The 24,746-nt window shown below is 46.9% G+C and overlaps 1 protein-coding gene across 1 annotated transcript in view; it reads left to right on the top strand.

Annotated features, from left to right (window-relative positions):
• MYH13 (myosin heavy chain 13) overlaps positions 1-24,113 on the top strand; it is a 70,999-nt gene extending 46,886 nt beyond the window's left edge. Inside the window, exons 24-41 of the mRNA XM_023190842.2 lie at positions 2,900-3,076; positions 4,120-4,265; positions 4,369-4,459; positions 5,429-5,818; positions 8,599-8,725; positions 8,814-8,932; positions 11,302-11,498; positions 11,907-12,090; positions 12,600-12,765; positions 13,448-13,572; positions 14,846-15,154; positions 15,239-15,442; positions 17,902-18,027; positions 18,335-18,505; positions 21,459-21,563; positions 21,666-21,761; positions 23,275-23,409; positions 24,013-24,113. Coding sequence (XP_023046610.1) covers positions 2,900-3,076; positions 4,120-4,265; positions 4,369-4,459; positions 5,429-5,818; positions 8,599-8,725; positions 8,814-8,932; positions 11,302-11,498; positions 11,907-12,090; positions 12,600-12,765; positions 13,448-13,572; positions 14,846-15,154; positions 15,239-15,442; positions 17,902-18,027; positions 18,335-18,505; positions 21,459-21,563; positions 21,666-21,761; positions 23,275-23,409; positions 24,013-24,027 — 2,883 coding nt within the window. The 3' untranslated portion in view covers positions 24,028-24,113. The remainder of the gene's footprint in view (positions 1-2,899; positions 3,077-4,119; positions 4,266-4,368; positions 4,460-5,428; positions 5,819-8,598; positions 8,726-8,813; positions 8,933-11,301; positions 11,499-11,906; positions 12,091-12,599; positions 12,766-13,447; positions 13,573-14,845; positions 15,155-15,238; positions 15,443-17,901; positions 18,028-18,334; positions 18,506-21,458; positions 21,564-21,665; positions 21,762-23,274; positions 23,410-24,012) is intronic.
• Positions 24,114-24,746: the final 633 nt, after the last annotated feature.

Genomic DNA, 24,746 nt, shown 5'->3' with positions numbered 1-24,746 from the left:
TTCTGTCACCCAGGTAGATCTCGCTACAGTGGCACGATCTCAGCTCAATGCAACCTCCGCCTCCCGAGTTCAAGCAATTCTCCTGCCTCAGCCTCCCAAGTAGCTGGGATTACAGGCGCACACCACCATGCCCAGCTAATTTTTTGTATTTTTAGTAGAGATGGGGTTTCACCATGTGGGCCAAGCTGGTCTCGAACTCCTGACCTCAGGTGATCCACCCACCTCGGCCTCTCAAAGTGCTGGGATTACAGGTGTGAGCCACGGCGCCCGACCCCATAGACTCTTCTCAAACCGCCCTGACTGTATCACAAACTTCTAGCATTTCTTTGAGAGGAAGGACTGTTTCATATTCTTCTTCATTTTCCATAGCACCAAGCACAGGGATTGCAAAAAGAAGGCCTACAGGGGCCAGGCAGATAGTGAAGGAGGCAGAAGACTGGATAACACCAAGGATTGACTGAGAGGAGTGGGTACCGGCAGAACAGAGACTGACACAGCCTTTGGGAAAGTCATTTGGAATGACTTAGTCGAATTAAGAATCCAGATACCCTATGACCCAGCAATTCTGCTCCTGGGTGTATAGATCAAGGAATTCTTCCACCTTTCTACAAGGCGACATGTCCTAGGGTGTTTGTAGTGGCATTGCTTGTGGGAGACAGCTGGAGGCAGTGCCAGGGTCCACCACGGGGAAAACGGAGAGATAACATGTAGTAGACACACACCAGGGAGCACTACGTAGCCATTAGGAACAATGGGTTGTGCACAACAAATATTAAATACTGCTAAATGGTGAGAAAATGTAAGAAAATGAAATATAGAGCCAGGCACGGTGGCTCACGCCTGTAATCCCAGCACTTTGGAAGGCCAAGGGGGGCGGATCATGAAGTCAGGAGATCGAGACCATCCTGGCTAACACGGTGAAACCCCATCTGTATGAAAAATACAAAAATTATCTGGGCATTGTGGAGGGTGCCTGTATTCCCAGCTACTTGGGAGGCTGAGGCAGGAGACTCACTCAAACCTGGGAGGCAGAGATTGCAGTGAGCCGAGATCGCACCACTGCATTCCAGCCTGGGTGACAGAGCGAGATTCATCTCAAAAAAAAAAAAAAAAGAAAAAGAAAAGAAAAGAAAAAGAAAATGAAGTATACAGCATAATAGCATTTATGTGGACAAAAATCATATGCACACAACACAACGACATACATTTCAACAACAATATGTAAAACCACTTACATGATTCACATCAGAATGGGTTGCCCACGAGGTGGGCTAAGGGATGTGAACTGCTGAGCGTAAGAGACGATGACAGTTGACACTCAGAGTCAGTGTTGGATAGACGCTGGGAGTAACGGAAAAAGACACTCGAAAGGGCTGGGGACTGTGGCGAACTGAAGAGCTCTTGCCCTGTCCACAGAAGGCAGCGGTGACTCAGCCCCAGCCAACTGTTGTCAGCGGGGAATGGGAATCCAGCATTTTCAGAACTTCTGGTTTTCCATGAGAAGCCAGAAATCCAAGTTTTACGTGAAGTCTCATTTTTTTCAATGTTGATAACATTTGAAAAACTACAGACTGGGCGCGGTGGCTCAAGCCTGTAATCCCAACACTTTGGGAAGCCAAGGCAGGTAGATCACAAGGTCAGGAGATCAAGATCATCCTGGCTAACACAATGAAACCCCATCTCTACTAAAAATACAAAAAATTAGCCAGGTGTGGTGGTGGGCGCCTGTAGTCCCAGCTACTTGGGAGGCTGAGGCAGGAGAATGCTGTGAACCCAGGAGGCGGAGCTTGCAGTGAGCTGAGATCATGCCACTGCACTCCAGCCTAGGCAGAGAGAGATTCCATCTCAAAAAAAAAAAACCAAAAAAACAAAAAACAAGAACAAACAAACAAACAAACACTGTAACATTGTAAATAATAACATTGTAAACTACTATGTGGACTAAAGAAAATATGCCTAGATTCAGCCCATAGATTAGGAGTTAGCAACTTCTGATCTGGAGGCCTGTTGGATGTGGAAAAAGTGTCACTTACTTCCTTCAAGTTCCATGTTGGGTGCCCTCCTCCTGCTTCCTGATAACACAGCACTCCTGTTCTGAATTTTCTTTTCTTTTCTTGCTTTGCTTCCTTGCTTTCTCTCTCTCTCTCTTTCTTCCCGCCCTCCCTCCCTCCCTCCTTTCTCTTTCTTTCTTTCTCTTTCTCTCTCTCTTTCTTGACAGAGTCTCACTCTATCTCCCAGGCTGGAGTGCAGTGGTGTGATCTCTGCTCACTGCAAGCTCCGTCTCCCAGGTTCATGCCATTGTCCTGCCTCAGCCTCCCAAGTAGCTGGGACTACAGGCGCCCACCACCACGCCCGGCTAATTTTTTTGTATTTTTAGTAAGATGGGGTTTCATAGTGTTAGCCAGGATGGTCTCGATCTCCTGACCTCATGATCTGCCAACCTCGGCCTCCCAAAGTGCAGCGATTACAGGCGTGAGCCACTGCACCCGGCATGAATTTTCTTGCAGAGCACCTCATGCCTCTCCTCCCCTTCCTGCCTCATTCTAAACCCTATTCAGCCAGCCAGCCTAATAAACACATTTCCACAGACGTATTATGAGCGAATATAGATTGATGTGTTACCCTTCAAAGGTAGCACATTTGCATTTTAACAGTGCCCTTCCTTGTAGAATATAATGCCCTCCTTAAATGAATAATCCTAATGGGAGAATTTGAGGCGCCGTGATAGACCGTTAAGGAAGATAAAGAACTGAGAGTCTGTCAATTCCAGGAGGTAAAAAAGTAGTAGCCAGAAAGAAAAGGGAAAGAGGAAAAATGAGCAAAGAAGCAATAGCTTTTGTTGATGGAAGCTTCTGGCTTAATCGTTTTCCATATTAAATCAGTGTTGATATTGTCCCAGGTAAAGAATCTCTCCGAAGAAATGACAGCACTTGAAGAAAACATTTCCAAATTGACCAAAGAAAAGAAGTCTCTACAGGAGGCCCATCAGCAAACACTGGATGACCTTCAGGTTGAAGAAGATAAAGTCAATGGTCTAATCAAAATAAATGCCAAGCTTGAACAGCAAACAGATGATGTGAGGATATTTTACTACTATGCTTTAGCATTTATTACTTGTGGAAGCACAGACAAGAGACGGTCTAACTAGGACGCAGGGCTTGAGAGGTCAGACTCTGGAATCAGCGTCCCTAAGTTCAGATCTCAGCCCCATCCTGACCCTGAAGGAGTCTGGGATACTAAGCAAGCTGCTTACCCTTGCAAAGCCTCCGTTTGTGCCTTGTGAAATGCGATGGAAATAGCTTCATCTCAGAGGGTTTTCACAGAAAGCTCAGCACACAGAAAGTGTTCGGCAAAACATAGCTGCTATTATTGCTATCACCACCATCATCAGTATTATTAGCATCCACCTGTAGGTCCTTTGGGTCCCAAAACCTCCAATCCTGTTGTAACGTTATTAAAGATGAGTTCCATTTGTGGCCACGAAAATTACTATTTCCACCCCCATCGCATGACGTTATTATTCTTGATGTAAGAGCCACTTTTGAAGTTTTCGGGTTTTAATCGTTATTGTGGCTAGAGATTTTCTAGATAACTTTAATGTTTCTGAGCCCAGGGTAGGTGTGCTCCTCCTCTACGCCCGTTTCCTGTTCCCATGTGTGCATGTGTGTGTGTGCATACACGCACACACACATACACACATGAATTCCTTGCCTCCCATGGTTGCATAATGTTAGCAGGGAATGCGTGATGGTGTAGAGCATAGACCTTCACAGTGCTGTCCATAGAAGCCCCCATTTGTATTGTCTGTGCAAGAGTGTGCACCCATGAGTACCATACCCCTCCATGGAACATGGTCTGGGCCAGGCCGAGTGGGAATCAGTTGAGAGAGGCACCAGGAGGCCCATGAAGGATCCAGCCCCACCCTGGGTAGCCTTTTCTGGAAGACAGACGAGAGGGGAGGTAAGGGGCCAGACTTGCTTCCTCCTGGGGCCAGAGGCTTGCAGCCAGCACCCTACAGAAGCCCCAGGAAGCCCCAGGTCACGTGTATGGCTGCGCCCAATGAAAGGAGCAAACACTTCCCCAGCAGGGGCTTACTTTTCTACCTGTGTGTCTTCTCAGCTTGAGGGTTCCTTAGAGCAGGAAAAGAAACTGCGGGCGGACCTGGAAAGGGCGAAGAGGAAGCTGGAAGGAGATCTGAAAATGTCCCAGGAATCCATTATGGATCTAGAAAATGACAAGCAGCAAATAGAAGAGAAATTAAAAAAGTAGATATTTCTTTTACCACCTCTGTGTCTCAGCCTAAAAGCCAACTTTCATCCCCTCCAAGAGGCTTGTATCTCATGTTCTTTTTTTAAAATCTATTTGCAGGAAGGAGTTTGAAATCAGTCAGTTACAAGCCAAAATAGATGACGAACAAGTCCACAGTCTGCAGTTTCAAAAGAAGATTAAAGAACTGCAGGTAAAAGCATCAAAACCTTCCCAATCATGACAATCCCTTGCAAGAGTGCCCCTCCTCACTCCTTCCCCATTGTTTCTTTAGCTGCTTCTTTCCTTCCTCCTGCTAAAGCTAGAGAAGATGTCCTGTCCTTTCCTTTAGATTTGAAAATAATATTTTAATGTTCTGAGTAACCCATAAACATACTTCCTTGCAAAGGCTCAAAATAGGCCCAGTAAAGCTAAATATTATTGATAAGGGTGCTCTGGCCACCACCCTAAGCCCAGTGCCCTCACCGTCTTCTCAGAATGACCAGTTTCAGTGGGATGTGCATCCTTCTGCCTCTTTTGCTATGTGTTTTTGTACACATTTAAGACCCCCAAAAATATATAGTACACATGCAGAAATGGTTCTTGTTTCTTTATATTCTTAGCATAAATATCACACCGAGAGTATCACTCTGCAACTTGCTCCTTTCTATTGGCAACGTGATCTGCAGAGCTATCCATGATAGACGTAGATTGGTGTCTACCTGCTCCATAGACTTCTAGAACAAGTCTCCACACAATCGATTTATGCATTCCCTTATTCATGGACATTTAGGTTGTTTCCAAGTTTTTTCACCAATGTAATGTTATAATGAATTCTTTTTTTGTTGTTTGTTTTCTGAGTCCGAGTCTCTGTCACCCAGGCTGGAGCTCAGTGGTGTGATCTCAGCTCACTGCAACCCCCACCTCCCAGGTTCAAGCTGTTCTCCTGCCGCAGCCTCCCGAGTACCTGGGACTACAGGTGGCCTCCACCACACCCGGCTAATTTTTGTATTTTTAGTAGAGGCGGAGTTTCACCATGTTGGCCAGGCTGGTTTCAAACTCCTGACCTCAAATGATCCACCCACCTCGTGCTGCCTACCTGCAATTCCTCAACATCCAGCCCCTCTCAAAGGGGGCTGCCCCCTCCTCTACCATAACATTCCTGATAGAGTGATCCTTTCAGGCCCGCATAGAAGAGCTGGAAGAGGAAATTGAAGCAGAACACACACTCAGAGCCAAGATTGAGAAGCAGCGCTCAGATCTGGCCCGGGAACTGGAGGAGATCAGTGAGAGGCTGGAAGAAGCCAGTGGGGCCACTTCAGCCCAGATTGAGATGAACAAGAAGCGGGAGGCTGAGTTCCAGAAAATGCGCAGGGACCTGGAGGAGGCCACCCTGCAGCACGAAGCCACGGCGGCCACGCTGAGGAAGAAGCACGCGGACAGTGTGGCAGAGCTTGGGGAGCAGATTGACAACCTGCAGCGGGTGAAGCAGAAGCTGGAGAAGGAGAAGAGTGAGCTGAAGATGGAGATCGATGACATGGCCAGCAACATCGAAGCCATCTCCAAGTCAAAGGTACCTGACTGACCCTTCTGCTCTTGGAGAATGCAAGGCAGCCGGGGGCCACCTGCCCCTGGGCACGTGTAATTTGATGCCTCCAAACCACTGCATGTTCTACACTGAAACCCTCTTCCCTATTTCTGCCTGTTTCCAGTTCCTCAAATTCACTCACGTCCTTTGTCTTATCTATTTGGGCTGCTGTAACAAGATATTTTAGAGTGGGTAATTTATAAACAACAGAAATGTATTGCTCACAATTTTGGGGGCCGGGAAGTCCAAGATCAAAGTGCCAGCAAATTTGGTGTCTGTTGAAGGTCTGTTCTTCACAGATGGTGCCTTCTCATTGCATCCTCAGGTGGTAGAAGGGGTGCACAAGTTTTCTCAGGCCTCTCTTATAAGAACACTAATCCCATTCATAAGGGCTCCACCCCCGTGACCTTATCACCTCCCAAAAGCCCCACCTCCAACACCACTGGACTAGAAATTATGAATTTTGGGGAGACACAAACTTTAAGACCAAAGCATCAAGACCACTTGATTCAAGCACAGTTAGATGATCTGGTGCCACTATTTCACTCTTGTTCCCCAGGCTGGATTACAGTGGCGCCATCTCAGCCCACTGCAACCTCTACCTCCCGGGTTCAAGCAATTCTCCTGCCTCAGCCTCCCAAGTAGCTGGGATTACAGGCACACACCACCATGCCCGGCTAATTTTTGTATTTTTGATAGAGATGGGGTTTCATCACGTTGGCCAGGCTGGTCTTGAACTCCTGGCCTCGGGTGATCCACCCACCTCGGCCTCCCAAAGTGCTGGGATTACAGGCGTTGAGCCACTGTGCCTGGCCGACTGGGGCTCTTTAAGAAAAAAGTATACAAACTTATGAAAATTAGGCATGAAAGTTAATACTTATAATGACACAAAAGTGTTGCAGGTGACCTTGAAGACTCAAGTTCTTTTCTCCTGAGGCCTCTTCGGGCCATTTGCCAGAAATGCCTTCTAGAATATATTCTGCTTGGGATGGCTCCTCTTCCCTCAAACCTTCTGCAGCTCCCAGAGTCTCTGGGGTCCATGCAAATTGCGGGCCCTGAAGGTTATTTCACAAGCTTCATAGTGAACCCACCTCTGTGCATGACCTCAAAGCAAAGCATTCCTCGTGGAGCATGTGTGCTCCTCAATTTAACACCTGCCCTCCTTGCAGGGTGCTCTGAGCTGTACTAGGAGCTGTTTGGCTGGGCTGGAAGAAGCAGTGGTGACCCTAGAAGTGGGGCTGTGTGCCTCTCACCAAGGGTTTCCCGGAAGGTCAGGGCATCTGTCCAGAAAAGGAAGGCAGATATGGATCAGAGAACTAGAGTGGTCTCTCCAGCGCCCCCTGCTGCCAGTGTTTAGGGTCTGCGTTCACGCTGTCTTGTTTTCCCTTGATTGCTTCTTCACTCCCCGACTGCAGCCTCTGGCTGCGAGTGATGACTCCTTTTCTCCTTCTTTCCTGCTTTCCCATTTGTTTGCCCTTTTTCCCTTTCTTGGTTTTCTTTCTTCCTCTAAGAACTTGGGTCTGTATATGTTCCCCTCCCACACCTCTCTCTCCGCGAGCCAGGCCAGCCTGCAGGGGAAGGTGGGTAGGAAGAGCCTCCAGCATCCCCCACGCACCGTGCGTATAAACAGCCCCCACTCCAGCCTCCCTCTCTCCAGAATTGCCGTGTGCTGCTCTGTGTTCTCAATTTTAACATCCAGGGGAAGCAGCACTTCATGTTTCTTTACGCTTTTTCAGTTGTCCCCTTTGACGTCTCTTCTTGCAAGTCGCCATCGCTTTTCAACCCTCCCTGCTTTTGATTCCTTCATGCTTGCCTGTCATCTTCTCAAAGAGATCCTAAGCTCCTCCAGGACTCCCCTGGAATCAGTATCCCTGCTTCCTCCACTGCCAGCTCATACTTCGCATTCTAAGGAAAAGCATATGCTCCATACGTTTTATTTTCTATTTTATGGAGCAGCAGGAGGAGAGAAAGGTCAACACACATAAGGGTTTTGAACAAACTTCACAAAAATACAGGCCAGCTGGAGGCTGGGGAGGTGAATCCCTTCATACCACCTCCACCCTCGGGAACCTTTTGTGTTATTGAATGAAATGCTTAACACTGTCATCTGAATATATTGCTTGCAAATATTCACAGGCTTGCATTGCTTGCAATTATTCACATATTACTTACATTACAAGAGGATCCCAAGGATCCACTTAAAAGTGGCATCTTCTCAAAGGGTTGTTTACAAATCATTAAATACTTACCTACCAAAAACAGATGTTCCAAGCGATTGGTGATTGAGCTGCATTCACAAATCTGAAATGATTATGATTTTTTTTTTTTTTTTTTTTTGAGACGGAGTTTCACTCTTGCTGCCCAGGCTGGAGTGCAATAGCATGATCTCAGTTCACTGCAACCTCGGCCTCCTGGGTTCAAGCGATTCTCCTGCCTCAGTCTCCTGAGTAGCTGGGATTACAGGTGCCTGCCACTATGCCCGGCTAATTTTTGTATTTTTAGTACAGATGGGGTTTCACCATGTTGGTCAGGCTGGTGTTAAACTCCTGGCCTCAGGGATCCACCTGCCTCGGCCTCCCAAAGTGCTGGGATATCGGTATGAGTCACTGTGCTCAATTATGATTTTTTTAAACTGACTCTTTTTTGTTCTGTATTTGTATTTTTATTTTACCTGACAATAAGCTAAACGATCACACTGTTCATTTCAATGCTGGGCACTAGGAATCCATTTTTTCCCATTCATGGTGACTTTCTGTTTGTTAAAGAGTAACATAGAAAGAACATGCCGGACGGTAGAAGACCAATTTAGTGAAATCAAAGCCAAGGACGAGCAACAGACACAGTTGATCCATGATCTGAACATGCAGAAAGCAAGACTACAGACCCAGAATGGTGAGAATGGGCAGGGCTCTGGGGTCCAGCCGGGCCATGGGAGAGGGTGGTCGATAACACTGACGTGGCGGCCACATCTGTTTGGTAGGGGAGCTGAGCCACCAAGTGGAAGAGAAGGAGTCTCTGATTTCACAGCTGACCAAAAGCAAGCAGGCCCTCACCCAGCAGCTGGAGGAGCTTAAGAGGCAAATGGAAGAAGAAACAAAGGTAAAGATATAGAGTTAGATTGAACCTGAGAAACCAGGCTGTATGACCACTTCACCTGTGAAGCTGATTGGAGCAGTGCTACATCAAGAAACCTGCTGTGGCCAGGCACAGTGGCTCACGACTGTAATCCCACCACTTTGGGAGGCTGAGGCGGGTGGATCACGAGGTCAGGAGTTCAAGGCCAGCCTGGCCAAGATGGTGAAACCCCATCTCTACTAAAAATACAAAAAAAAAAAAAATTAGCTGGGCGTAGTGGCAGGTGCCCGTAATCCCAGCTACTCAGGAGGCTGAGGCAGAGAATTCCTTGAACCCGAGAGGCGGAGGGTGCAGTAAGCCGAGATCACACCACTGCACTCCAGCCTGGAAGACAGAGCAAGACTCCGCTAAAAAAAAAAAAAAGAAAGAAAGAAGAAACCTGTTGCTTCTCCTGTCTGCCTTGCAGCATGATGCGAACCTGTCCTTTACGGTTAGAGGACCTGGGCATTAGATTTCCTTCTTCAGGGATAGAAAACCATACCCATGGTGGTCCATGCCCTAGGCTCCTCTGTCCCCCACAGGGTAGTCTGAGAAACTCCCCTCTCCAGCCAGGGCACCTCCTCCCGATCACTGTACACACTTGACCATTCTGCCCAGCAATTCATCCTGGCCACTTGAAATCCCTTCCTCTTTCTTCTTCATTATTCCTGGTGTGTCACCTCCTATACCATCTGACTTTAAGCTACCCTCCTCCAAAAAGACTCCATGGTTTTGGGAGCACCCTGGAGACAGTTGCGTAAACATGAACATCATCGCCTTCTTGATTTCAAGATCTAGATACTGTGTTTATAGTATGTGTCTCCCCACAGATCTGTAAACTCATGGAGGGCAAGAATAGTTTGTCCTCACTGTGCCTACTTTGCCCAGAAGAACAGTGGACACAGTAGGTGCTTGGTGCTGCCAATTCGTGTTCAAGTATCAGAATAGGGAATCAAGAGTCCAAAAATCTGCATGAATGGAATTCCGAGGTTGCTGTATGCTGGCTAAGACTTATAGGGCAATCTTCTGGAATTTTCCGAAGCTCCACCTTTTTCTTCTGAAAAAGGACAAGCGCCATATTTGTCTCCCATCTTTCTGTTCTATGGTGAAGATCTTCGGTAGTGAGGGGGCAAGGGGAAGTGGTAAGAACCCAAGCCTGAACAAGTACTGAGGAGGGCCACTGCAGGAGGAGCGGGCTGTCCTTTGGCCAGGATACAGCAACAGCTGTTTTCCTTCTTAGGCAAAGTTTCTCATTTATTGCCTTTTTTTTTTTTTTTTTTTTTTTTTTTGAGATGGAGTTTCACTGTTGTTGCCCAGGCTGGAGTGCAATGGCGTGATCTTGGTTCACCGCAACCTCTGCTTCCTGGGTTCAAGTGATTCTCCTGCCTCAGCCTCCCAAGTAGCTGGGATTATAGGCATGTGCCACCACGCCCGGCTAATTTTGTATTTTTGGTAGTGACAGGGTTTCTCCATGTTGGTCAGGCTGGTCTCAAACTCCCGACCTCAGGTGATCCACCCGTCTCGGCCTCCCAAAGTGTTGGGATTAAAGGCATGAGCCACCACGCCTGGCCTACTGCATTTTTTAAAAGTTGAAAATGTACAGATTACTAAAGTGGGCTGACAGAACTCTCTCTTTGATGGTGGCACCAGAGGGTGTCTTGTGGCCATTATAGTCGGAGCTAAACTGTTGCCCTTCCATCCCTCCACATGGGAGGGGGTGAGGGACGGATGCCTCTAGGCATGTCTTCTCTGCCTAGGAGGAGGAAGTCGGGCCGTGGAAACAGCAAAGCTCACATCAGCAGTCCCCAGTGTGGGGACACAGCCCACTGGTGACATCAAAAGATGCTTTCAGGCTTCTCCTGGTCACAGCATTCCATACCATTGCATCAAGTAGCGAGAAAATTCTTCCCTTTTTAATTGTTCCAAACCTTCTGATTCTATCAAGGAAAAGGCCTCAGCGTGAACCATACTTCCTTAGCATTTGCTTATTTACCCTATTAAGAAATAGAGGGTAGACCCCAAGCATGGAGTCCCAGCAGGCAACAGTACCTAGTTAGACGTGATAACATTGCTTTATTTCCATTGCACTTATGGTTACCTTCTGTTTATGGTAAATGTCAGTGGTTTTCCACTTACTGTCCTGTAACAGTTTACTCTTTTATTAAATATATTTAAATACAATTAAGGAGTCCACTTGAAAAAAATTAAATAAACCAGGAGATATGCTGATATGGCAAATTTGGTGAAAACAGTATAGGGATAATTCAAGCTGGGGAAAAGCTATTTAAATGAAAATACCTGAACTTGGAAAAGCATCAAATGTTTTTGCAATTTGTCACCACTGTCATTCCCAGGCCAAGAACGCCCTGGCACACGCCCTGCAGTCCTCTCGCCACGACTGTGACCTGCTGCGGGAACAGTATGAGGAGGAGCAGGAAGGCAAAGCTGAACTGCAGAGGGCGCTGTCCAAGGCCAACAGTGAGGTTGCTCAGTGGAGGACCAAATACGAGACAGACGCCATCCAGCGCACAGAGGAGCTGGAGGAGGCCAAGTAGGGGCTCCAGGGTGGCAATAGCAGGAGGAGCCTGAGGGCACAAGCCAAGGGACCAGGAGTCTTCGTATCTTGAGAGATTGTCTCTTTTCTGCCCATGCCTTTGTGGTTTCTGAAACATTCAGATTGTGCCCCCCACCCTCTGGGGGTCTCCCTGTCCTTCTTCTTGGGAACTGTCCATTCCATTCCACCTAGCTCCCTGCATGGGGTCCTTAGGGGCCTGCTTTGCCACCAAGCATTTTGAGACTCTCCCAGTGACACTTGGATCCTCTCCACTCACCAAATCCTAGGTCTTGGTCTCATCAAACATCAATCCCTTCCATGCTATTCATTTCTCTTCCCATCTGACAGTTACCTTCTGAAATATTCCACCTTTGCCAAGGGGGGGAAAAAATCTGGTTTTCATAGGAAAAAACTGGCCCAGAGGCTCCAGGAAGCAGAGGAGAACACAGAGACTGCGAACTCCAAGTGCGCATCCTTGGAGAAAACCAAGCAGAGGCTGCAGGGAGAGGTGGACGATCTGATGCTGGATCTGGAGCGCTCCCACACCGCCTGTGCCACCCTGGACAAGAAGCAGAGGAACTTTGACAAGGTCCTTCCCCAGCCACTTTCTTTGTGAAGAAGGCAGGGGGATAATTCAAGTTGGGGAAATGCTATTTACATGAATATACCTGAATTTGGAAAAGGGTCAAATGTTTTGCAGTGGCAGTGGTGAAAACAACAGTTTCACACTTAGATGTTTCACACTTAGATGTGTGAGATACCTGCACATCCTACAAGGCCCCAGTTGGAGCATCATTTCCCAGTTTGGAGAACTTGAGATGTGTCTTGACTACTGTGACAGTCCCTCCAAAGGCAATTTTGTTTTCAGTGAAACTTATTCAGTTCCATTGAGATCGTAATGTCTGTGAGAACGCAGCAGAGGGCCTGCAGGAATATCACAGTTTGGGGTCCCGGATCTAGAACAGTGCTCCTCCTCTTTCTTCAGTCCCTAAGGATGGAAGAGCCAAACGCTGGCGTTACTGACAGCCCTTGTTTGCATGAACTCTTCTGAGTCACCCCTGCTTTTTGCTTCTCCTATGTCCCTTTGTCATCTCCCAGGTCCTTGCAGAGTGGAAGCAAAAGCTGGACGAAAGCCAGGCTGAGTTGGAAGCTGCTCAGAAGGAGTCCAGGTCACTCAGCACCGAACTCTTCAAGATGAGGAACGCCTATGAGGAGGTGGTGGACCAGTTAGAGACACTGAGGCGGGAGAACAAAAATCTGCAAGGTGAGCTCTCTCCACCACCGGTGTGTGCTACATCCCCCTCTCCTCCTGCCAACCCCTTCCCCATTTGGTCACAGCCATCTCCAGATGCCTTCTTCCCGCTGCCCCACACAATCCTCACCCATCATGCTTCACATTACTCAGTTTGCCCCAAGGTCCAAACCTTTCTAATGTAAGGCACAGCAGGAGCTAAGTCTCATTTTCGAGAACCGAAGGCATAACGGGTTGCTGAGCCCACTGCTCTGTTTGAGAAGACCCTTCAGTGATTCTGTCTCTAAGTGGCTCTGTATTCTTGGGTATGCCACTGAATCCCTTAGGACCTCAGACTTCCAATCTACAAAGTCAGAAGACCACACCCAGCACTTTCCAAAGCCCCTTCTGATTCTGCAGACTATGATTCTATGCATTTTCCCCACAATTGTTTTCTCTGGTCTGCTCTATGACCGTTTTGTATACAGTACTTTTGAAGTTTTAAGTTTTTATTCTTCACTTGTGGTTCCTGTCTGCCTAGTGCAGGTGAGGTAACACATCCCTGTCTTGCCAACACCTCATCTGAATAGCTACCCTGTATTCTCTCCTATATAAACATCACAAATGAATCGCCCATCCCTGAATTGCCTGGCAAATGCCTATGCTATAAACTGGAGCCTGTTGAAACAGCCTAAATCGAGCCTGTCCTTTGCAGAAGAGATTTCCGACTTAACTGAGCAGATTGCAGAAACTGGCAAGAATCTTCAGGAAGTGGAAAAGACCAAGAAGCTAGTGGAGCAGGAAAAGTCAGATCTGCAGGTCGCCTTAGAAGAAGTGGAGGTAAGTGTCTGGGATATGACATTTGGAAATTCAGGAGGACCAGGAACTGAAAGAGGCTGCCCTTCACCACCCCATGGGGCCCTTCCTGCCAGGAAGCCCTGAGTTTCCAGTGGGAGAAACATTCAGCCATCCCAGGGGCTGAAACATCCACGGGCTGCTACTTTATCTCCTGGGTGTCCTCTGGCACAGTTCCCCTTTTGAAAATAAATTAATGTGTTCATTATGTCTTCAATGTCTTCCTCTCAGGAAGCAGAAAATCAATCACCTAACATCCTGAGAGCAGTGCAGAATCTCTCAGTTATGTTTAACATAGAGGCACAGACAATCATCTTTGGCTATCAAGAATCCTGTATAATCAAAACACCCAGAGTCTCCTGATGCAGTAATCGGCGGTGGCCAGGATGACTGGTGGTTTCTAGGGAAATACGAACCAACACAGGATAACAGGAGAGCAATTGCCCTGTCATTTTGGAGAACAGGTTGACTCCCGATTTATGGTCATTATTAAAATAGACACCCTCAATAAAATTTTCACTAATTAAGAAGGATACTCTATCTCAAGTCATAAGATAATTTGTTCATGAGCGGTACAAAGTTTTAGTCCCAGTTTCATCACCATTAGGGATATTAGGAGCAAGCCAAATACTCAGACCTCTCTGAGTATTGTTCTCTTCATCTATAAAATCGGTATAAGAATACCTACTTGCAGCCGGGCATGGTGGCTCAGAACTGTAATCCTAGTACTTTGGGAGGCCAAGGCAGGGTGATCAACTGGAAGGTCAGGAGTTCGAGACCAGCCTAGGCAACACGGTGAAACCCTGTCTTCACCAAAAATACAAAAATTTGCTAGGCACAGTGGCGGGCACCTGTAATCCCAACTACTTGGGAGGCTGAGGCAGGATAATCGCTTGAACCCAGGGGGTGGAGGTTGCAGTGAGCCGAGATTGCGCCACTGCACTCCAGCCTGTGCAACAGAGACTCTGTCAAAAAAAAAAAAAAAAAAAAAAAAAACCTATTTGGGCTGGGCACCATGGCTCACACCACCTGTAATCCCAACACTTTAAGAGGCCAAGGAGGGATGATCACTTGAGCCCAGGAGTTCAGGACCAGCCTGGGCAACATAGCCAGACTCTGTCTCTACCAAAAAAAAAAAAAATTTTAATTTAAATTTTTTTTAAAAAAAGAATACTCATTTGATGGTATGGGGATGAAAATACCCATTCATGAAGGTGGCTGTCCACAGCACCCCCAGTCACTCCTTTGCTTTCGTCAGGGTTCCTTGGAACACGAGGAGAGCAAGATCTTGCGCGTCCAACTAGAGCTGAGCCAGGTGAAATCCGAGCTAGACCGCAAGGTCATTGAGAAGGATGAAGAAATCGAGCAGCTAAAAAGAAACAGCCAGCGGGCAACGGAGGCCATGCAGAGCGTGCTGGATGCTGAAATCCGTAGCCGGAACGATGCCCTGAGACTGAAGAAGAAGATGGAGGGAGATCTCAATGAGATGGAGATTCAGCTGGGCCACTCCAACCGCCAGGTGGCAGAGACCCAGAAGCACCTGCGCACGGTCCAGGGCCAGCTCAAGGTGAGCACGGTGGCCGCCTCTGCGTACCTGGACGGGCTCCAGCCTGCCGGGCAGCTCTGGCCTCACTCCGGGTCTCCCCTGCAGGACTCCCAGCTGCACCTGGACGACGCCCTGAGGAGCAATGAGGACCTCAAGGAGCAGCTGGCCATCGTGGAGCGCAGGAATGGCCTCCTGCTGGAGGAGCTGGAGGAAATGAAGGTGGCCCTGGAGCAGACGGAGCGGACCCGCAGACTGTCGGAGCAGGAGCTGCTGGATGCCAGCGACCGTGTGCAGCTCCTGCACTCCCAGGTGCGTCGGTCCTCACTCCTCTGCTGAAAATCCACCCTGGGGCAGGTAGCGCCTCCTGCACCCCTAGCTGCTTCCGCTGTCCCTCGGCTCAGGGCCCACGCGGTGGGAAGGAGCACCTGGTTTCTCCCAGACTAGTGGTCAAGACCAATTTTCTTTAAGCTTGCTTCTTGTAATAACTGACTCTTGATTGACAGATTTCTGAGCTTTTTCTGATCCAAACATTAAACATCTTGCATGTTGCAGGGAAATCAGAGCAGCGAAGGATTATTGTGTAAGGCGCCTGGAAGTACTATTTAAGAGGAAACCTTAGAATATTAAGATTTTATTTCAAGATAATTATTTTTGACCCGGCTCAGTGCCACACCTATAATCCCAGCACATTGGGAGGCCAAGGTGGGAGGTTCGCTTTAGCCCAGGAGTTGAGGCTGCAATGAACTACGATCTCACCTCTGCACTCCATCCAGCCTGGGCAACAGAGGGAGACCCTGCCAAAACAAACAACAACAACAAAACACACACACACACACAAGCACAAAAGAATTATTTTTATAAACGTTTTTAAAACTCCTTTGTTTAAAAAACAGAAAAAACAAGCAAATACATGGAAGAAAAAAGTCAAGCATATTATTAGCATTCTGGGGTCTCTCATTCTTAGGCCCCTTGTGAATTATATAAATATTATGTTTTTGTCTCCCAGGACTTTGGGATTATTTGATCTCAGGAGTTTGAGACCAGTGTGGGCAACATGGCAAAACCCTGTCTCTACAAAAAAAAAAAAAAAGAATTTTAATTAAAAATAAATGCATATATATAGAATAAAAATATGAGCAATCTTTAGCAATCTTTTTTTCATTTAACAATCATGAACATATTTTGACTTTTTTTTTTTTTTTTTTGAGACAGAGTCTCGTTCTGTCACCAGGCTGGAATGCAGTGGTGCGATCTCGGTTCACTGCAATCTCCACCTCCTAGGTTAAAGCAATTCTCCTGCCTCAGCCTCCTGAGGATTACAGGTGCATGGCAGCATACCCAACTAATTTTTGTATTTTTGTAGATACGGGGTTGTTTTTGTAGACAATCCTGTTGGCCAGGATTGTCTCGATCTCCTGACTTCAGGTGATCCGCCAGCCTCGGCCTCCCAAAGTACTGGGACTACAGGCATGAGCCACTGTGCCCAGCCTCGACATCTTTAAATAGTGTTCTGTAATATGATTTTTAATGACAGAAAAGTAGGCTATTCTACCCGTATATTATTGCACTTCCATTTAATCAGTCTTCTGTGGTTATTTTAGATTGTTCTCAGTAAAAATTTTACTTTTAGAAAGGCTGTTCTGATGAATTTCCTCATAACTAAATTTTCATATACTTCCATGATTACTATCACTTAATATGTCTAGAAGTAAATAAATTTCTAAAAATGAAATTTCAGGTTCCAAACAGTAAAGATATTTGTAATATTTTATAAATTGTTCTTTAATAAGGTTGTCCCAATTTTTATTTCCTCTGGGAAAACGTGTAAGAGTTCTCTTCTATAAATTCTCAAATATTCTAGCTCTTATTTTAAAAATCTTCACCAATTTTATTGCCGAAGCATACCTCACTGAGTTTTTAGTATGGTTTTATTGCTAATGAGGTGGAACATTTTATCACTTTTCTTGGCCATTTGTATTTCTTCTAGTATGTTTTACCCATTTGTACTTTTTGCCCTTTTTTTTAATTGATTTGCCTTATTTATATGTCAAGAAAGGGAATATTTTCTTCTGTAATATACATTGCAAATGTTCTTCAGTTTGTCATCACCCTCACAATTCTATTTATGGCATAGTTTGATTATTTGAATTATTTTTCATTTATATAGTATGTCTATCAATCATTTCCTTGCTCCAACACCTTTTACTGAATAATCTATCCATCCTCAAATATTTGAAATTCTACTTTTATCATTTACTCAATTCTTTGATGTACCATTCTTGGGTCTGTTAACTGAACAGAAACAGGACTTTCTGTTCAGTTAAGAATAAAGAAAGATGCCAGTACTTGGGAGGCCAAGGCGGGCAGATCACGAGGTCAGAGACCATCCTGGCCAACACGGTGAAACCCCGTCTCTACTAAAAATACAAAAAAATTAGCTGGGTGTGGTGGCGGGCACCTGTGGTCCCAGCTACTCAGGAGGCTGAGGCAGGAGAATGACGTGAACCCAGGAGGCGGAGCTTGCAAAAAGCCGAGATCACGCCACTGCACTTCAGCCTGGGCAGCAGAGCGAGACTGTCTCAAAAAAAAAAAAGAAAGAAAGAAAGGAAGAATAATGTACAGTACTGTACCTAGCAGGTCACCCATGTGAAAAATAAGAAATGGAACAGGATCACCATTTACTTCCTTCCCCGCCCAACCCTCCCCCTTCCAATTTTTTTAAGTGCCCAGATAGAACCCACACCCCTGATATCTAATTCTTCTTGTAGAACACGAGCCTGATAAATACCAAGAAAAAACTGGAGGCTGACATAGCTCAGTGCCAGGCAGAGGTGGAGAACTCAATCCAGGAGTCCAGGAACGCAGAGGAGAAGGCCAAGAAGGCCATCACGGATGTGAGCTCTGTTCTTTCTTTTCAGAGACGGGGTTTGGAACTGAGAAAGGGAGGCCTCTGAGCCAGGGTGTGGCAAGTATGTTTCATCTCTTATGACCACAATCGGTTAGTGGTGGCTTCCCAGACAGATGGAATGAGGTACAGTCTCAGCAGCGGCAAAGTGGGAGGGGAGGCTGAAGAATCAGCAAAGACTGGCCCGAGTCAGACAGGGGAGGCTCAGCACCATGATCCCAACATTCTCCTCTTCTGCAAGCTCCAGGTAGGGATGGGCGGATGGGGCCTCTGATGTGTCCTGTGAACTTAACCAGGCTGCCATGATGGCTGAGGAGCTAAAGAAGGAACAGGACACCAGCGCCCACCTGGAGCGGATGAAGAAAAACCTGGAGCAGACAGTGAAGGACCTGCAGCACCGTCTAGATGAGGCTGAGCAGCTGGCACTGAAGGGCGGGAAGAAGCAGATCCAGAAATTGGAGAACCGGGTAGAGTTTTTGAGAGGACTCTTACTCTGAAAGTGACAGCCTCAGACAGAACCACAGTCCAGAAATTGAGATGGTGGGAAAAGGCCATTGATTGAATAGATTGCAAATTCAGTTTCAGGACTGCTTGCAAAATTCCTTGTGAGCCTCATTTCTCACCTCTTTCTGTTTCATCTGTTCCTGTGCCCCAACACACACACACACACAAATACACACACACACACATCTATTTTGCTATGCTCACATCTCAGTAAATGTAATACAATGATGTGTGTTAATGTTCACATTCCGTTTGCTGTGTAGATTCAGATGCACACACATACATGGAAAAAGCTATGAACATATACTTTACAGTCATAAAATTACACATTTTAATGCATTTACATTTTGGACCAAGTTTCACTTTGATAAACACGGCCCATCCTACATAAAATCTGCACTTTCCGTTTTCTCCCAATCTCAGGTTTCCTTCCCTCCCCAGCTTTTCTCATCTCTCAGTGCAGGCTGCAGTTCTGGCACAGGTATGTCTCTTGCTCCAGCCCCAAAAGACGGAGATGGGGGCTTCTTCCTTTAGGCTGATGCACCAGAGAAGTTCAGCCCCCGTCACCAGGACATCCTGCTCTTTCTTTATCTGGGAGCGTATCCTGCAGTTATTGTTCCGTTTCTTTGCTGACTGTTCCCTTTGTTTCCTGCCCCCCTTACTTTTCCTTTTAGACCCATGTGGTTTCTTTCAATCATTTTAAATGGGCTGTACTAGCGGTTGACATTTTGGAGGAGGGCTCTGCGGAGGAGGCTGTTCGAGTGTCTCTTGTCCCAGGGAGACAGGAAATGAAAGAGTGGGAGGAAAGGAGGAGGAGGAGGGAAAGAGAAGGAGACAACTTTTCCCAGCAGGAAGGCCCCCAAATACTGTCATTCTTTATGCAAACCTGCAAACCACCGAGGATTTCCTCCCCAGGCACAGGGTCCCATTAAATGTGAAAGGACTTTTTTTTAGGGGGGTGCTAAAAACAACAAGGCTGTAGACTTTTTGAATAACAAAAGTAAACACCAGGGAAGTTAGAACTTCCCCCCAAGTTCTTGAATGTTTATTTTCGATGGTCCCCAGTCCTATTCCATCACAATGAGTTTAGGCCTGTTCTTCTCATGGATCCCTCCTATGTGAAAGGGATTAGGTCTCATGACACCTTCTGGCATACTATGATTCCTGGATTGGCAGGGAGCCCTTGGCCACCCTCCCCCTCCCATGGTGAGGTGCCTTGACTGTCCTGCCATCCCCTGCCCAGTTATGTGACTTCCATAAACCTTACAGAAGCCTAGAAAGAATTCCTAGGAAAACAAATGTTTTGTAGAACCTGATGGAAGACTTTCCTGGGTCCAGGAGGTGGAGGGTGGGGAGGTTTTGGGAATAGTGCCCAGAGTAAGCCTGTCCTATTGATAGTTTTCAAGATTGATCTAGTGAGTCTCCAAGCCTGGAGTCGTCCCTGCTCTGCAGCCACTGTGATTCCCGGTGGAGTGGAGAATGCAGCTAGCTGCTGTCCCTCCTCGGCTTCAATCTCTGGATTGTGGAGTTGGGACCACAGTTGGTGACTTGAGTCCTCAGTGGCTACCCTTTCCCCTCAAGACTTCGGGAAAGGCAGAAGCCAACTATGAAATTAACAACACCTGTGTAGTGCTTTGTCATTCTAACCATACTTTCACATACTTTAATTCAATCTCCACATTGGAGGTAGGCTAGGCAGGAAATATTATCTCCATCCTAAATATGCAGAAACTCATGCTCAGTGGTGGCAACTGACTTGCTTTGGATCTATCAAGTGGGCCTGGAGAATGCTTTGATTACTCCTAGCCCAGGTTCTCTTCGTGATCCCTGCTGCCTTACTTGATCTGTAATCAGGGTTACTATGAACAGCTGGGTAGGTTTCAACTGCAAGGACAAATCAGGTTAGCTTTTGCTGCCTTTGCCAAACTACCTGGCTCCACAAAAGGGTGCATCTATGCAAAGCCTGACCCACCAGCTATGCTCTGTGCACCTGAGGCTGCCTCTGCCCAACGACGGCATCTTGTTCGCACTTGCTCAAAGCACCTGCATGGACTCGTGGTGACCTTGCCAGTAAAATATGGCTCCTGGGCCCCAGGAGGAGACATCTTGGCAAAAATCCCATTTAGGGGATCTTTTTTTTTTTTTTTAACTTTAATTTCTGGGATACATGTGCAGAACGTGCAGGTTTGTTACCTAGGTATAAACGTGCCATGTTGGCTTGCTGCACCCATCAACCCATCATTTACATTAAGTATTACTTCTAATGCTATCCCTCCCTTAGCCCCCTGCCCCCCAACAGGTCCTGGTGTGTGATGTTCCCCTTACTGTGACCATGTGTTCTCATTGTTCAGCTCCCACTTATGAGTGAGAACATGCGGTATTTGGTTTTCTGTTCTTGTGATAGTTTGCTGAGAATGATGGTTTCCAGCTTCATCCATGTCCCTACAAAGGACATGAACTCGTCCTTTTTTATGGCTGCATAGTATTCCATGATGTATATGTGCCATATTTTCTTTATCCAGTCTATCATTGACGGGCATTTGGGTTCGTTTCAAGACTTTGCTATTGTGAATAGTGCTGCAACAAACACATGTGTTCATGTGTCTTCATAGAATGATTTATAATCCTTTGGGAATGTATCCAATAATGGGATCGCTGGGTCAAATGGTATTTCTAGTTCTACATCCTTGAGGAATCGCCACCCTGTCATCCACAATGGTTGAACTAATTTACACTCCCACCAACAGTGTAAAAGTGTTCCTATTTCTCCACATCCTCACCAGCATCTGTTGTTTTCCTGACTTTTTAATGACCATTAGGGGATCTTGAGTTCATGCTAGAATGATTGGCCCATGAGTCCATGAGAGAAGCCTGGGAGAGGAGACTTGAATTCTGTGTTCTTTTCATCCTACCCAGGTGCGGGAGCTGGAAAATGAGCTTGATGTAGAACAGAAGAGGGGAGCTGAAGCCCTGAAGGGAGCCCACAAGTACGAACGCAAAGTGAAGGAGATGACTTACCAGGTAGAGGTCCCAAAAACTTCCTCAGCAAATGCTGTATGGACCAAGCCCCATCAGAAGTGGCCATAGGTTTGCGGGCCCCTGCCACGTGTACCCTGTTTGCAGGCTGAGGAGGACCGCAAGAATATCCTCAGGCTCCAGGACCTGGTGGACAAGCTGCAGGCCAAAGTGAAGTCTTACAAGAGGCAGGCTGAGGAGGCGGTGAGCACAGGAGGTCCCCGGGAGTGCCCACAGACAGACAGTCCCTGGGGCAGCCTGGGTGTCCCCGCCATCCCCGAGTGGGAGCAGGTTCCTGGTTGGGTAAAGTCCTCTGAGCCTCAGGCCTGAGTTTGCATTTGCAGGCTATAAACACAGAGACACCTGTCCTCTTCCTCTCTTGGTCCGTGTTAAGTCTTCCCCACCTTCACCACCTCTGTGTCCTCTTGCCTCACCCTACTTGGCCAACCCCCTTCATCCCTTTCATCCTGCCCACTGTCACTTACTTGACCCACCCCAGAGCATGTTAGCCTACCCTGGCTGGCACTGGATCACCCTGACTCTCTCAAACCACCCCAGCCTACCCTCCCAGCCCTTCCTGCTCCCATGACCTGACTTGAGGCACCTCATCCTAATTCCCACCATCCCAGCACAGCCCACCCTCCTAGGCATCTCCAGCCTTCCTCAGCCCACCCAACTCCCTCCACTCCATTCCATCCTTTTTGATCTGCCCTTTGATCAAATAGGTGAAATCAACAGGAAAGAAATGGAATGGGCTGAAATCCGTGTTTCCCAAAGTATCTTCTGAGGACACTGGTTCTGACGGATGTTAATAGCAGGAAGTTGGGCTGCCATGAGGAGGAGCTTATTATTTTATAGAAAAGAAATCGTTTGGGAAAATCTCAGTTAACCAAAGTTACACTGGTTGCTTTACTTCAAGGATTTCTCAGATTATGTAGATGTTGTAGAGTTTCATATGTCATCAACTCTACAAAGTGGAAGCGGGGTTCGAGAATATACCATTTCTCACACTTGATTGACTTTGGAACCTTCTTATTGTATGCAGAGCATCCCACAGGGCTACTGTTCTAAGGACCAAAATTTAGGGGAGCCTGCCCTGGACAAATGACTGAGTTTCTCCCATTGCTCTTTTTCCTCCCTTTCCTGGAGCCTGGTTGGTTCAATCCTAACCTCAGTGAAGCAGATTTGAACTGGTTCAATATTGAGAGCAATTCGTGCACATGGGATGAGTACAGTCCCAGCAGGCTTGGCAGGCTAGAGGGTGCCCAGGAGGACACCTTAGTCAGGAATCCTTGATATTCCCCCAAATAGACCAGTACAGTGGCCTGGCCCTAGACAGATGATGCTGGGCAGAGGCACAGGATGAGGGAGACTTGGGCCATTGGTCTCTATACCTTCAGATGCCTTGGGAGAGCGCTGGACTTAGGTCTCCCCCAAAGATCTCTGTGGAACAGATACCATATAGAAGAGGTGCAAGGGAACATTTTTGGAGATCCTAGGAGGGACAGTAGCACCTGCAAGGTGATTCGAGGCAGTATACATGGTTGTGAGCTGGGAGCCTTGTCCTCACACTCTGGAGAAAGCCTACCTGCCCTCTTTGCCATTGGGGAATCCAAGGCCCTGGTTGCTTAACTCCTCAGAGGCCTTCAGGGACAGGGCACCTCATAATCAGACTGAGGGGCTCTATAGCCTCATAACCCCTCTGTCTCCTGTGTAGGAGGAGCAGGCCAACACGCAGCTGTCCAGATGCCGGAGAGTCCAGCATGAGCTAGAGGAGGCCGCGGAGAGGGCGGATATCGCCGAGTCCCAGGTCAACAAGCTGAGGGCCAAGAGCCGAGACGTGGGCAGCCAGGTAAGAGCAGGTACCTGAGATGTAGGGGCCAGCTAAGAACAGACACTGAATATGGGGGCCAGGTAAGAGGCGAAAGCCTGAGTGTGGAAGGCCAGATAAAGGCAGGTACCTGGGATGTGGGGACCAGGTAAGAGCTGGTACCCGAGATGTAGGGGGCCAGGTAGGAGCAAGTACCTGAGTATGGCTTCTTCCCAAGAAGTCCCAAGCCCTGGGGGAGTCCCATGGACCACCCAGGGAGAACCTGGAGGAGGACTGTTGATCCTCTCTTTCCTGCTGCTGGTCACGCACTCCCAAATGCTACTGTTTTAGCAAAGACTCCTGTGGTTCCAGGCTCTTGGGAGAATGAGCAGTGAGGCAGGACACTGTCATCCCTGTCTCTCCCTGTTGCTACAGATACTGCCCATGAAGCCCCTGATTTGCAGGGCATTTGTCCTGTCGCTAGTAGCTAGATTGGTTTGCTTTTACAATGTGCAAAGGGAAACAATGCCATTCCTTAATGTTTCTCTGAAGTTCCAGATTTTCCAGCTGCTCCACTTCAAGGTGACGTTCAGTCTCCCGTTTAGTTGACTCATTTCCTATGTACAATTATTTTTTCTCCCACAGAAGATGGAAGAATGAGGCTCACCTGATGCTTGTTGCCATGGGACACCTCAGAGAGAGTGGAGGGAAAATGTGTGAGAAATAAATTCTCCTAAATACTCGGATTCCCGGCTCTGCTGTGTTTATTATCATGGTCCATTCCTCTTCCATGAAGCTGATATTTAGATTCTTGCTGCTCTACTGTAAATATTAAATAAGGGATGTGAAAGTGGAGGATCTTTGCTCCAAGTAGAAAACATGGAAATTCAAACCATGGCCAGGTAAATCACTAGCTTCCACAAACATTTAAAAATAAATACCCTATGTCACTCTACATCTCTCAGAATAGCTATTATCAGAAAACGAAAGATAAGTGTTGGTGAGGACGTGGAGAAAAGGGAACTCTTGTATACAGTCGGTGGGAACGCAGATTGGTACAACCTAATGGTAGTTTTTCAAAAACTTAAAAATGGAACTACCATATATGATCCAGCCATCCTTTGGGTATATATCCAAAGGAAATTAATCAGGATCTTGAAGAGATATCTACACTTCCATGTTTATTGCATCACTGTTCACAATAGCCACAATGTGGAAATAAAATGTCCATCAATGGATAAACGGATAAAGAAAATGTGTATATATGTGTGTATATATATGTAGATATCTCATATATGTATATATCTCCACAATGTGCATATACATGCAAATGTGCATATACAGCCAAATTTGAATATATATTCATATACTATTGGGAA

This window comes from Piliocolobus tephrosceles, chromosome 16, assembly GCF_002776525.5.
Source record: "Piliocolobus tephrosceles isolate RC106 chromosome 16, ASM277652v3, whole genome shotgun sequence".
NCBI classification, from domain to species: Eukaryota; Metazoa; Chordata; class Mammalia; order Primates; family Cercopithecidae; genus Piliocolobus; species Piliocolobus tephrosceles.
The sequence above is the reverse complement of the archived record's forward strand: the minus strand, read 5'-3'. Positions and strand labels throughout refer to the sequence as shown.